At 40.1% G+C, this 14,466-nt stretch overlaps 1 protein-coding gene across 1 annotated transcript in view; it reads left to right on the top strand.

Moving 5' to 3' along the window:
- The window catches only part of LOC149282561 (dedicator of cytokinesis protein 2-like), a 291,513-nt gene that overhangs the window by 207,967 nt on the left and 69,080 nt on the right, over positions 1-14,466 (top strand). Inside the window, exons 28-29 of the mRNA XM_089498058.1 lie at positions 7,585-7,683; positions 7,888-7,982. Of these exons, the coding sequence (XP_089354184.1) occupies positions 7,585-7,683; positions 7,888-7,982 (194 nt within the window). The remainder of the gene's footprint in view (positions 1-7,584; positions 7,684-7,887; positions 7,983-14,466) is intronic.

The raw sequence follows: 14,466 nt of genomic DNA, 5'->3' as shown, positions 1-14,466 counted from the left end.
CTAGTGGTTATGCTGTTCCACTGTGATGTCTACCTCAGTATATATTGTTTTTTTAAGTGTGTGTGTGTGTGCGCGGGTGCTACTTACATCCTGGAACATCTAGGAACGCCCCTGCCAGTGTCCTAATGATTAAAAATGTTTTCACAAAGCACAGATATTACTTAGCTTCACTGGTCCCTGTCATTTACACTTTTAACGAGCAGGATCTCTATTAAAGACCTGCCCCAGGTGACAAATACTCTAGGAACGCCCCTGCCAGTGTCCTAATGATTCAAAAAATTTTCACAAAGCACAGATATTACTTAGCTTCACTGGTCCCTGTCATTTACACTTTTAACGAGCAGGATCTCTATTAAAGACTCATTACTATATAAGTTTAAACATATTTACATTTCCCTTTTTCACAATCTAAAATATAATGAAATAATGCAGTTTATCTTGCTTGTAGAATTGAGAGGTACATTGGGACAGAGCACACATAATACAAGCATCAGCTAAACTGGCAATTTTTTTGTAAATTATTATTAGCAGAGTATATTATACTAAAGGAGACATCACTCTATAATGCTTTATGTGCTGGGTTTGCCAATTGAAGGTGCAGCCATTAACTTAAATAAAAGCCCAGAATCTAAGAAAATATGATTTACAGGATATTTCAGACAGTTCGCGTGAAGGAGACCATTTTATTATGTAAGAAAACATGGGTTGCATTAAAGAAGCTTGAAAGGACACTCGGGTCATCATATGCACTTTAATGCAAATGATAGCTGAGAGGTCCCTTAAAATATTTCAATGAGCCTCATGGAGGGGCTTTGCTCTGCTGCTTCCGAGCTCCAGCTTTTCCTAAAGGTAAGTGGTTTTTTTGGTGTGTTTTTTTTAAGAATGCATTTTAAATTACTTACAAAGTAAGTTCGTTGGTTAGGCTGCATAGGACACCAGAGTGGTCCCTTAATGTGTTGATATACTATACGGCCTGCATAAAGGAAGAATGTGTGTGGTGAGAATCATTATAGTTTTGTTGACAATTTTTATGCCCTCAAGATGTTGTTTAAGCATAGAAACACTCTGTACATGAAACAAGACTTGCTTGTCACACAGGAGTACCTAGATTTGCATCTTATTATACCTAGGAACTCTCTGGAGTTGACCTGGAGTCTCCAGGGGAAGCCCTGCCTCCCTGGCCAGTTTCATCTTTCTCTTGGCAGAGGAATGGTGTTTGGTCACAACCACTTGTAAAATCAAAAGCTGTAATTCGTAACGACTAATATGCATACCCTGAAACTTAAGTATTAAACCTTTAATAGCCTATGGCTATAATACCGGTCCTTATGGAAACATTGACTTGTCATTATTCAAAGATGAACTTATTTCCGTCATCTACATTCAAGCAGGGATATCAACCATGACATAGTGGTGGTAAAAGCACTAACTGGGACGCTTTAGTATCCCAGCTCCAGACTGTTTGACCCTGAGGATCTGCCCCTTCACCCTGACATTGGGGCAAAAACCCTGAGACTCAGAGAGTTCTCAGGTATGATAATGCGTACCCCAATATCACTTCAGTACACACAAATTTCAAATTTTCAAATTTCAGTACACACATAATGTCAAAAATAAGATCTGCATGTAGCCTTGATTAATTGAACTAGTGATGTCAATATATTTTGGGCTATTTACAAAATAAATTATTATAATACAAAGTTTAAGAAGTGGTCTTGCCTCCAAAGCCACAAAGGGAATGCTTCTGCTGACTTGATTATTTCGCTGTTTGTTTTTTTCCAGATTCACTTTGTAGCCTAGTTGCAATTAGTTGTAATATATATTTTACCACATCCAAACCTAATTCCCGAGAGTCAGCAATTTATTTGTATTAAGGGGTTAAAGATCAATTAATGTTACTCACATACCTTATTTACAACAAACATCTGTCTCATTATAACTTTAAGTTAGAATCTGGTCAAGTAGAAGATGCATTGCATTTCACTTGGAATTTCCTTTGTTACATAGACTACATAAATATGTTCATTCTTCTCAATATATTTAGAGGATAGAAAACAGAGCTATAACTGCTTATGTGTGTAGTGGTTTGTGATCAGTAATAACACAGCAAACAGCAAGAAAAAACAATCTTTTCTTTGCTCTTTAAACGTTACCCAACACTTTTAAAGCCTGTACTGTCTTGGTGAATGTTTAGCATTTTAAGTGGTTCACATAGTGCTACTGCTATTGTTTCATACAAGGGGAGCACTACAACTTTTTTTACTTAAGTAGATAAATACATAAATGTCTTTTTCGTGACTCATTTCAACAAGTAACCATAACAAGAAACTCTTATGGTGTCCCAGATTAATTACACTGGTTCTTATTTGGACATTGAAGATTAAAAGATGACTCTTTCTGTTTTGTTTTTCTGCTAGTATCATAAATGATATCCAGCACCTGGTTGTAGCCTGTTTGATCATATTTAAGAAGATGAGCTTTTAGGACCTCAGAAGTCTTCTTATGAACATATCCGAAGAAGAGACCTCTGATTTCTCAAAAGCTTATGTTACCCTACAATAATAAGCCATAATATGAACATTGCTGTAAAATGGTAATGCCGTGAGCCAAATTGCTCTAAATCCAGGGATCTGTCTAGTATTTAGAATGATCACATGTCCTGCATTGAAGCCTCTTACTAGGACTACACTGTACGTGGTCTTGGAATGAAATTATACAAACACAGGTATGGGGCAAGCGTTACGCCTCTTGGAGCACACCCCTTCATGCTTACAAACAACAAAGTCACATTAATGGGTTTTGTGTGTGTGTGTGCATCTATACACAAACCATGTATGTTTTGGTGTAGAAATTTAATGTAAAAGCAAATAAATCACAAAGTTATTGTGAGCACAGAATTCCCATTATATATGTCTGAAAGATAAAAATAAAATCTATTTGCATTTAGCAATTATAGTTAAATATGCTAAGTATTAACTTTCCCACATGATACTGCAGCCCATCAGATCAAGCTGTTTTTCTTTCTAGTTCAAAGCTATTAGATACACAACGCCTTAAATTAACACAATCATTCCATTTATGACCGCTAGATTTGCTGAAACGGAGATCAATCTTAAACACGGATATCCATTGCCAAATTATACCTCAGGAAGACACCTTAAATAATTGGGTGTCAACACACGAAACTGCACAAATCCTTGCACTAGTAGGGCTAAATTGTATTTTGACACATTTCCCTTACATGAGTGGTTAAAGCTGTCAAAAGGTAATCTTAATATACATTAAACTACCTTGTAATAAGTTGCAGTTCATTGTTACCAAAGTAATTTGTCCTCTTATTAACAGCTAGCGTGAGCCAGCACATATTCATCATATTTTTACTTCACTGGCAGGCTGCTGGCTTGCCACAATTAACTCTTTATAGGCAGAACTTAGTTGTGGTTAAAATCAAATATAAATGATAAAATATGCATTTTCCATATGTCATACATGAATGCTTTTATGCTGCATTTGCAAGATTTGTCCAACCAAACCTTTCCGTTTTGGGGTGGTATACATGTGTGGTTGTGTTGTGATAAGTAGGCTGTAAAATATACATTAATAAATTAAAGATCCACATAGACCAAATTAGAAAACACCATGACCACTGTGTACATATATTTTATTTCACATTTAATAAAAAGGCACGTTGATCTATCTACTGGTACCACACCATGTTCAAGCCCATCATTCAAATTCTGGTATTGGGACAACTATGAAAAAAACAGTATTTAAGACGATATAAGATTACAAATCAAAATGCCAAACTAAAACTTATGGTAGCTTATATTTGTTTCTAATTGTAAACTTCACACAGAGTGTAACCAATTGGTGCAAAATTAATAAATTGGTGTAATATCAAATTCTGTTCCTTCAATCATTACAATATGATCAGTAAAGAGGAATCTAGGCAAGGGAGCAGCAACTTAAGAGATCAAAGTTTTAGAAAACATTTTACAATGGTGATCAGAATAATATCAAGGTACAAAAGGTATGGAACAGATTCTGTTTTGTTTAGCAATGTTTCGCATTACAGAATTGTATTCAAGCCATTTAAGTTTCTCATTCCAATGAGCAGGAGATCTGACAAGTTCACAGCTGGTAATGAATTTGCACAAAGATGATTATACAAGTTGAGCACTACCCACAGCTACAATATTTGATTCCATGAACAAGTTGTATTGTGCAAACATCTGATCAAGCTATAGTATATATACCTATCTTGAATTTTAAAGATAACTTGGTTATCTACAGCAGTAACAGAAATGTAAACCATACATGTTGTTATATATCTACACCAGCACCTAATTAAAAATAAAGTCATCCTGCTTACACATCAATAAATACACATGGTATACAAATGTTTGTTTTTAGTTGTACACCAATTCACTATACAATTCAAAAGCGAGTCAGCTGTTTGTATATATATATACACATCTGCCACAAACATTACATTTTCTTACCTGTATTCTTGGAGAATATGTAAAATCTTCTTATTCGTGCTCACTAGCCAGGGTTTTGACTAAGAATAATACCAGCCTTAAAAAAAACATACGGTAGTAAGTGCTTTATCTCAGAAGAAATCAGTGTTTGTATTCACGAAGTCTGCTGTTCAAGCTCGCATACGAATAAATAATAAAAAGCAGTGGAAACTGAGCAGCTTTCTCCAAATGTAAACGGGGGACCTCTAGTGGCGATAGGCTGAATCTCCACTGACTTGCTTGCTTTTAATAAAAGTCAGCATGGTGATGCCAAAAAGCCAAGGACACAGGGAGGTATTCGCCTTTCAACTACATAAATGACGCAGTTATTAAAATTATTAAACTGTACTATTAATTAGAGGCGACTTGTATAACAAGACAGACAACAGTCATCGTTTATCAATCTGTTTCTGCAAACATATAAAACATGTACTTTGAATATCTTACAAGTCTTTTTGACCTAAAAGAAAAACAAAGACCAGAAGGGTAGACTATGTAAATATATACAGGTGATAGAAATAGTAAAATAGTGCAGTTATAAAGATGATAGAAAGTGCTCCTTGCATTGTGATGAAAGTATAGATGCCCAGCTATAGCACACATCCTGTGAACTGTATAAGGCATAAGTGCATATACCTCTATTTGCTTAAACAGATATGCACACAAACATAGACATATTCAATCCCCTCAAAGTTTATCAAGTCAGGTGTCCTTTACCAGCACTTATAGGGAACATATTAGTTGTATATTATTCGTAGAATTTTTATGCGTATGGCTTAAATGGTTTGGGGCTTGTGAACAGGGGCAGGAGGGTTATACTTTTTAGATGTTGTGTTAGGGCAATGGGATGTAAGGGGTTTTTGTCTTTTTTTTATTATTATTATTATAAAATAATAATTATCTTTTTTATATATATATTTTTTTTAAATGCACTGTTATCAGTGCAGTATGGTTAAAGGTCCAGCCCCTGCTGGACAGACGCTGCAGGGGATATCCTGTCCTCCGAAGACGTTCCAGGTGATGCGACCCGGAAGGGAATGCCCGATCGCCCCAAATGGGCATTTAAAAATGCAACAGTTTTAAGAAAACTGATTGTGAGAAAAGGAGGAGAGGGGGTAGATAAGGAGAAGGGGAAGAGATCATGAGACTCTCAGGGAGGTAGTAGGAATCTTGAAAGAAAGAGTGAGAATGAGTAAGATAATGAATGAAGTAAAGTGGATGAATTGTGTGAATGGGTGAGAGAATTAATGAGTGAGAGAATGAATTAATTGGTGTATGGATGAATTGTGTGAATGCATGAGATAATAAATGAATTAATGTCTGTATGAATTGTGTGAATGTGGGAGATAATGAATGAATAATTGTGTGAAGGAATTGTGTAAACGACAGAGTGAATGAGTGAGTGACTGTATACGTGTTTTGTGTGTATCATAGATGTATAAGTGATTTGGGGAAAGACAAAGATGGCACAAGCAGAGTGTCTGAGCTTTGGGGACCAAGGTGGCAAGGGCAGGGTGTTTATGGGACAAAGATGGCACAGGACAGGGTGTTTGAGGGCAAAGATTTCTTATGCTGAGCCGTTTGGCAACAAATATGTTTTACGCTGGGCTGTTTGGGGACAAAGATGGCTCAGGCTGGGCTGTAATCTGGGTGCTGGTCAAGTTTTATGTGGATACCAGGGCTGGCTTTGGGGTGTGCAACCTGTGATCTATGCCTGTAATTTAGTTTTTTTTTAATCTATACTTTTAAAGCTGAGTTTATATGTGATTTCCAGTTGATCTATACCTGCAAAGCCAGATTTGTGTGTTATTCTGTTGATCTATATCTGATATGCTATGTTTCCCTAAATTATTTATGTGTATCTGTGTTTGTATAGAGATCACAGAGTCTGTGCCTCATCAGAGCGATCGGATATCCCAGCAGGGTCTGGAAGACCCTGTATTGTAAACATACAAGGAAAACTTTTGTGAATTGCAAGCCACTATTTTTCTGATGTCATTGGCTCTATCGCTTACAGAATGCCTTATTTAAATACCGTATTTGCTCGATTATAAGACGACCCTGATTATAAGACGACCCCCCAAAATCTAAATATTAATTTAGGAAAAAAACAAAAAGCCTGAATATAAGACTACCCTATAGAAAAAAACGTTTTACTAGTAAATATTAATGCATGTAAACAATTTTTTCATATCTAATAAAAGCTATGATTGAGAAAAATATATATATTTTTCATTTCCTTTTTTTGCCAACCTGCCCCCCCAGTTATGCACATCTGCCCCCAGGGTTGCCACTCTGCCCCCAGAAATGCCTTATACCCCCTATTTGCCACTCTGCCCCATGATGTGCCTTTTAACCCTCTATATGCCAGAGTGGCATATAGGGGGTTAAAAGGCATATCATGGGGCAGAGTGGCATATAGGGGGTTAAAAGGCATTTCTGGAGAGATATATATATATATAACTGCTAACAGCAATCACACTCCTATCAAGCCAAGGCAGCCAGTACATGCTGGAACCTGGGGATGATATGAGTGTGAGTACAGCCTCCCTATGCCATGCTACCACCACCACCCACCTTACACATCCATGCTATCATACACACACTCATTCACAAACATTTAAATACTCATTCATTCCATTAATCACACATACTTCACACATTAATCACAAAAACCCTCCCCCACCCCCTTACCTGAACTGCAGATCTCTCACTCGAAGACTTCTGCAGGGGCCCGGCTGTGCGAGCAACTTCTCTGGCCCCGCTCTCAGAGGAAGGAGGGGGGAGGCAGAGTTATGTGACACTCTACTAGCTTCCTGTTCTCCTGCTGCTAGAAGAAGAGACGCTGCTCGCGAACAAAGCAGCCTGGCAACCTAATCGAGGTCTGATTAGAAGACGACCTTGATTATAAGACGAGGGGTATTTTTCAGAACGTTTGCTCTGAAAAAAACCTCGTCTTATAATCGAGCAAATACGGTAGTAATATTTTGATTAAAATATAGTTATTACTGTCATCTTTTTGTTGAAATCATCAAAAACAAATTATCTTGTAATCTCTTTACAGAGTCATTTTGTGGCATGCATGACTGCAATCCTGGACCAGATGGATGATCAACATTACACATATTACATTGACACATTTCAATCAAGTTCAGATTTGGTGGTAAGTCTGAAATGTTTAAACATGATTTCTGTATATTTTAATATATAGTAGACTGGTCTGGAGGAACTTTGATGACCCTACTAAGCTCAAGACTGTTGGCGATTCCTACCTTTTAACTTTTTGGCAGTTAACAGCACCAAGACCATTGACCTAGAATTTTTTTTAATAATGTATACATAAACTTATTTAACCAATCTTTTTCAGGATGTTTTGATGGAGACATTTATAATGTTTAAAGATCTCATTGGAAAAAATGTTTATCCTTTGGACTGGATGGCTATGAGCATGGTGCAAAACAGGTAATACCATGATTGCTTTTACAATAGATATAATTCTCAATTAATACAACATATTTGAAAATTCTGTGTGGACTATTATGGCAAGTGGCTTGGTTGGATTTCAATTCCTTTTGCCCCTATTGACATGTAAGTGTTTGGCAAATCCGCACACACAGATATTTTTTAAATAAATAAATAAAGTAGCTATTAAAAATAAATAAAACAGAGAACCCAGAACACCACCGTTTTTGTGCTGATATTAATGGCAGTGGAAGTTTGGACCTCTTCAGCTAGTTTAACACTGTCCCCTCTTCCTACAAGGCAGGGGTGGAGGTAGGGAGAGAGGTACAAGATGCTGCCTGTGCCTCTCCTAAATGTTTTAATGGTAATTTTATGCATCTTACCTCAAAGTGTAGAGATATTTTATCTATGTTTAACCCCCACATCCCCCCAGTAACAGGGTGGGAATTGAGGGACAGGCATGGGATATGTGCCTCCCATAGGAGATGTACTATACATTAAGTCCCCTACCCCTCCAAGCAATGCGAGAGAGAGAGAGAGAGAGATTTGTAGCATATGCATTTGATATAATCATTTAATAACCATATTCGCTATAAATGCATAATTGGTCTTCTATATTACATGATACTTCTATTTTGCATATAGTATGAGTATGCTATAAATCTCTGCTATAATCCCCTCTTTTAATGCATTATGCACAATTACAATTTGGTCATTTTTGGCCAAATGTCTCTGTAATAATTTAGAAAATCACTTTCAGGAGAGATTAATTGTAGTGTAGTAATGATTTGGACACTGAGGTGAAAATCGACATTTCTATTACTGGCAAAAGACCATTAATCTGATGTATATATATATATATATATATATATATATATATATATATATATATATATATATATATATATGTGTGTGTATGCAGATTACTTTCCAAAATTATTTTAAGTGATATAACCATTCCTATTTTAAAACATATTCATAATAGCCAACTTAATATTCTGGGTAATAAATGTCCCCGTGGTTTTTAATAAAACAAACTCTTGCCAGCATATTCTGTTTACTTTGTTCAAGTCTGCAAATTGGCTGCACTAACCAGAGGGCATCAATAATGAAAGTCATTTTGTAACTTGCTTGTATTATTTTAACTTTGTAGAAAAAAAAGTACAAATTTCAGATTTGACAGCAGAGGTATTTGAATAACTAAACAGTTTACAGTAAAATTGTCATCTTTTTGATTAATTAATAGTTAAATATAGTATAGTAAAAATAGTAAATATTTTGAATCTGTAAACAAACCTCTAATCCTGTCAGTGGAATTTCATTAAAAGCATCTTTTATGTTGTGTATGAAATAGTTCCAGTAACGAAAATTACTAAACAGATATATGTTCTTGTGATCCAGGGTGATTTATGTATTATGCTAATCCAAATCTTAGAGGGATTGTGCCTGGAAATTTTGAAGAATGGCGTTAAGCAAATGAGCACTATATACCAGAGGATTAGCCTTGGAACATTATTCTGACATTTTCTTTGGTCGCTGAACAATTTCTCTGAACAAATAAGTGAAAAAGTTTATGTATAAGCTTCTAAAATAAATCAGCCTTATAATGCTGCTTGCATATTGAAGTTGTATGAATTGTGATGTTAAGGAAACCTGATTGACAATTTCAGACATATCATAAAAGGCATTATTATTATGAATCAAGTCTAACAAATTTGCTTTAAAAGGCTGATGACTTACTCATGTAACCTCAGGTTGCTAGATGACTTTATTGTAGTTCTGCCTAAGGTCGTTTCTATCTATACTATGTTTGCAAACCATATGTTATTTGTTTTATGGAGTAGAGGGACACCATTAGTCTTTACTTGACCCTGATTTTTCAGCTGCAATTTCCCTTGAAGGTAATTGTTGATATGCATCTACTAGTGAATAAATAACATTTTACCATGGGTGAAATATTTTCAGCTATTTCCATTTTCCATTAGAATAAAGTTTGTCCACTGAGATGTTTTCCTCATAGAAACATAATCTAGACGTAGAAAAATAATATTGATTAAAATGTCACAGTTAATGAGATTAAGGTCATGCTATCATGCTGATGTAGACGTATAATTTAGTTTTCAAAACGGAATCATTACCAATGCCTTCAAGCCACATATGAAAAAATAGCTATGGCAGAAAAAGTTGCTGATATAAAGCTTAATAATTAAAAAAATAATATATACTTTTGTCCATTATATATATATATATATATATATATATATATGTATATACTGTATATACTATATGTTCAAATGTATTAGGACACCTGTCCATTACACCAACAGAGAATTTTATGAAATTGCATTCTAAATTAATAGACATTAATATATAGTTGGTCCCCCCTATAACAGCTTCCACTCTTCTGGGTTTGAAGTGGAAGAACTTGACCAGCTGCACAAAGCCCTGCCCTTAACCACACCTTTGCGATGAGCTAGAATGGAGATTGTGAGCCAAGCCTTCTTATCCATCATCAGTGCTTCACGAATGCTCTACTGGATGAATGGGCAAAAATTCCTACAGAAACACTCAAACAACTTGTGAAAAGCCTTCCCAGAAGAGTTGAAGCTGTTATAGCTGCAAAGGGGGACCAACTGTCACGTACAAGTAGTTAGGAGACACCGTGGTCAGGTAGGACTCCAGGACAGAACAGGTCAAACAAGCCGAGGTCAGGTTTCCGGAGAGCAGGATAGTCATATAACGTAGCCGAGGTCAGGATTCAGGAAAACAGGATAAACGTAAATGTAGCCGAGGTCAGGAATCAGGAAATCAACAAAGTCAGACAAGCCGGGATCATACACGAGAATACAGAATCAAACGCTATCTGGGTACTAGCACAAGGCATAGACAACCAACAGAAGGCAATGTCAGACAGAACTGAGGAGGTTTAAATAGGACCCGCAGAGGAAGTTCAAATCTCCCGCCAAACCTCATGACGTCACTTCCAATGTCCGGGAATCGCCACCATCATGGTTGTGGCGTAATCTCCCCTCATATATGCCTGCAGTTTGGGAGTTTGCGAGCGCCGAAGCCGGACGCCGTGTTCCAGGAGGTCTGCCTCTCCTGCGCGGCAGTTCAGACAACGACGGCGGAAGCGGCACTGCGTTGGAGGGCGGCCTCCCTCTCCTGCAAGGCGGCTGCTGCGGTGGTAGCCGTGCGTTGGAGGGGGGTCTCCCTCTCCTGCGTGGCGGCTCCTGTGGCCGTGCGTTGGAGGGGGGTCTCCCTCTCCTGCGTGGCGGCTCCGGTGGCCGTGCGTTGGAGGGGGGTCTCCCTCTCTTGCGAGGCGGCTCCGGTGGCCGTGCCTTGGAGGGGGGTCTCCCTCTCCTGCGAGGCGGCTCAGGTGGCCGTGCGTTGGTGGGGGGTCTCCCTGTCCTGCGTGACGGCTGTGGAGGCAACGTGGGAGCTGGGGTAAGGTAAGTAACAGTACCCCCCCTTGAAAGGGCGCCCTCAGGGCGACCACCAGGGCGAGAAGGACGTCTAGCGTGAAACGCACGTATCAGTCATGGTACGGAGAGGCGTGCCGCAGGTATCCAGGATCGTTCTTCAGGACCGAGACCCCTCCATTGTACCAGATACTGTAAACTGCCCTGTTGCCGCCGGGAATCAAGAATTACCCGGGGAGTACGTCTCTCCGAAGCCCTCCTGGCAGTCTCGGTAGTAGAATTCTCGCCGTGAGATACCCGAGGGATGCGAAGCGTTCTGAGTAGTGCAAGTTCGTACGCCACCGGATTGATCTGCCGTAGAACTGGAAAGGGCCCAATAAACAGTGGGGCCAATTTCATGGAAGTAACCTGGAGTCTCAGGAATCGCGTAGACAGCCAAACTCTATCGCCAGGCCGGTACAAGGGGTTGGGAGAGCGCCTCTTGTTGGCCTGACGTTGCTGGAGCGAAGCCGTGTGCTCTAGTGCAGCATGTACCGAAGCCCAGGTGGTACGAATAGAAGCAAGTCTCTCCTCCAGATCTGGAACAGCCGAAACTGGTAATGTCTCTGGGAGAGACTGCGGATGGAGACCATAGAGGCATAAAAAAAAGGCGAAATCCTGGTAGACTCCTGGAGCGTGTTGTTCCTTGCAAACTCTGCAAATGGCAACAGATCGACCCAATCATCCTGATGATCATTGATGAAGAGAAGCAGGTACTGTTCCAGATGTTGGTTTGCTCTCTCCACCAGACCGTTCGTCTGCGGGTGCCGAAGAGAAGGCCAATGTGATGCCCAAGGATTTCGCAAATTCACGCCAAAATCTTGCCACGAATTGGGTACCTCTGTCCGACACGATTTCGGACGGTACTCCGTGGAGCCGCACAATCTCCCGGATGAAGATATCCGCAGCGGAATAAAGTGGGCCATTTTAGAGAAACGGTCGACCACTACGAGAATCACGGTATGTCCCATGGACGGAGGCAATTCCACAATAAAGTCCATGGCCACATGAGTCCAGGGAACCGAAGGACAAGGGAGAGGTCGAAGAAGGCCAGCTGGACGAGTGCGAGAGGACTTGTTGGCCGCGCATCTCGTACATGACTGAATGAACGCCGTAACGTCCCTGCCTCAATGAGGCCACCAAAAAGTCCGTGAAAGTAGCTCCATGGTACGTGCCACTCCTGAATGTCCTGAGGTCCTGGCCCCATGTAGAGTGCGTAGAACGGGTACCCGCAAACTGGGAGGAACGTACAGTTTCCCCGGAGGCAAGGAATCCGGAGCTTGACCTTGAGAGCGAATGACGCGATCCAGCAGAGGGGCGTAACCCCGTAACCGAATGGCTGCAACGACCTTGGTAGAAGGGACGATGGGTTCAGGCTCTCTACTCTCCTCTTCTGGTTGTGTATGCATGCGGGATAGTGCATCCGCTTTAGTGTTCTTTGAACCGGGTCGGTACGTCAGCACAAACGGAAATCGGGAGAGAAAGAGAGCCCACCTTGCCTGGCGAGGATTGAGGCATTTAGCCGACTCCATGTATTGGAGGTTCTTGTGATCGGTCAGAATCAAGGTAGGTATCGAGGACCCCTCCAGCAGGTGACACCACTCCTCCAAGGCCAGGATAACCGCCTTATTCCCGATGTCATAATTCCTCTCGGCTGCAGAGAAGTGTCTGGAGAAGTAGCCGCAAGGGTGTAGTGGTCCACTGTACGAAGCTCTTTGGGAGAGTATAGCTCCCACCCCAGATTCAGAAGCATCCACTTCCAGGACAAACGGTAGAAGAGGATTGGGATGCCGTAACACTGGAGCCGTCGTGAACTTCTCCTTGAGAAGAGTGAACGCGGACACTGCTTCGGAGTACCACTCAGACACATTGTCCCCTTTCTTTGTTAAGTCCGTTAGGGGAGCGACAATCCTCGAGTAATTCCGGATGAAGCGTCTGTAGTAATTGGCGAACCCGAGGAAACGTTGCAGAGCCTTGAGACCCGTAGGCCGTGGCCAATCTTTGATCGCCAGAACTTTCGATGGGTCCATATCGAAACCCTCAGGAGTAATCATGTACCCCAAGAAGGTCACCTTGCAGGTCTCAAAAACGCATTTATCCAACTTGGCATACAGCCCGCGCACTAAAATCCAAATCCCCTGCAGGCGCTGCACGGGACCTGGATCCTCTCCGGCAGCCGGTAGGAGTCTGTACGATGTGCGCAGACAGCCGCTTCTCCCCTCCGCTTCCGTTGGGGCTTCCATAATGGAAGCCGCACCGGAAGGTCACGTGACGCCGGGTTCAGTAATAGAAGCCCCGGCGGAAGGGGAGGGGAGAAGCGGAAGGGGAGGGGGGAAGCGGAGGATGTCTGCGCGTTTTGCACAGACCCTCACTGGGTGGCAGAGAGGATCCAGGTCTCCTGCAGCGGGGGGTCTGGATTCTACAGTTATAATCCGATCTCAAATAGAAGGACTGAAAAACATAATTTTATAAATCGATAAAAATCGATTTATCTAATCGATTATGAAAATCGTTGACAACGATTTTCATAATCGATTATTATCGATTTTATCGATTAGTTGTTGCAACCCTAGTATGTATACACTATGAACACACGTCACTGTCACCTTTTGTACATTAAAACAAAAATAATTTTATACCAAAGAAAGTACAGTATTTCTATTTAATATGTGTTTGACAAACAGTTGATATGGTATTGCTGTTAGAACATAGCTGCTGCATAAATTCATTAAGGCCTGTTCAATCTGGAAATATACATATCAAGCAGTACAAATTTTATCAGCTCACCCTGTTTGGATACACCCTGTCCAAGCACATACAACCTAGAGTGACTATTAATGCTTTTATCCATGTGAATGCTTTCCCACATTTGTTAGCTTTTCAGATGCATAAGAATTAGTTCTCCACAGATTCTACCTAATTAAATATTTCCTGTCAGTCATCGTCTCTGTCCTTACTTCCACCAAATCATGATTTTAGCTCCTATGTGTTGAGATTTCCTACTGCTCTGGAGTTTTCATTGT

This window comes from Sceloporus occidentalis, unplaced genomic scaffold, assembly GCF_023333645.1.
Source record: "Sceloporus occidentalis isolate IW3139 unplaced genomic scaffold, rSceOcc1.0.p SCAF_112, whole genome shotgun sequence".
Taxonomy (NCBI): Eukaryota; Metazoa; Chordata; class Lepidosauria; order Squamata; family Phrynosomatidae; genus Sceloporus; species Sceloporus occidentalis.
This window is presented reverse-complemented; position numbering and strand designations above follow the sequence as displayed.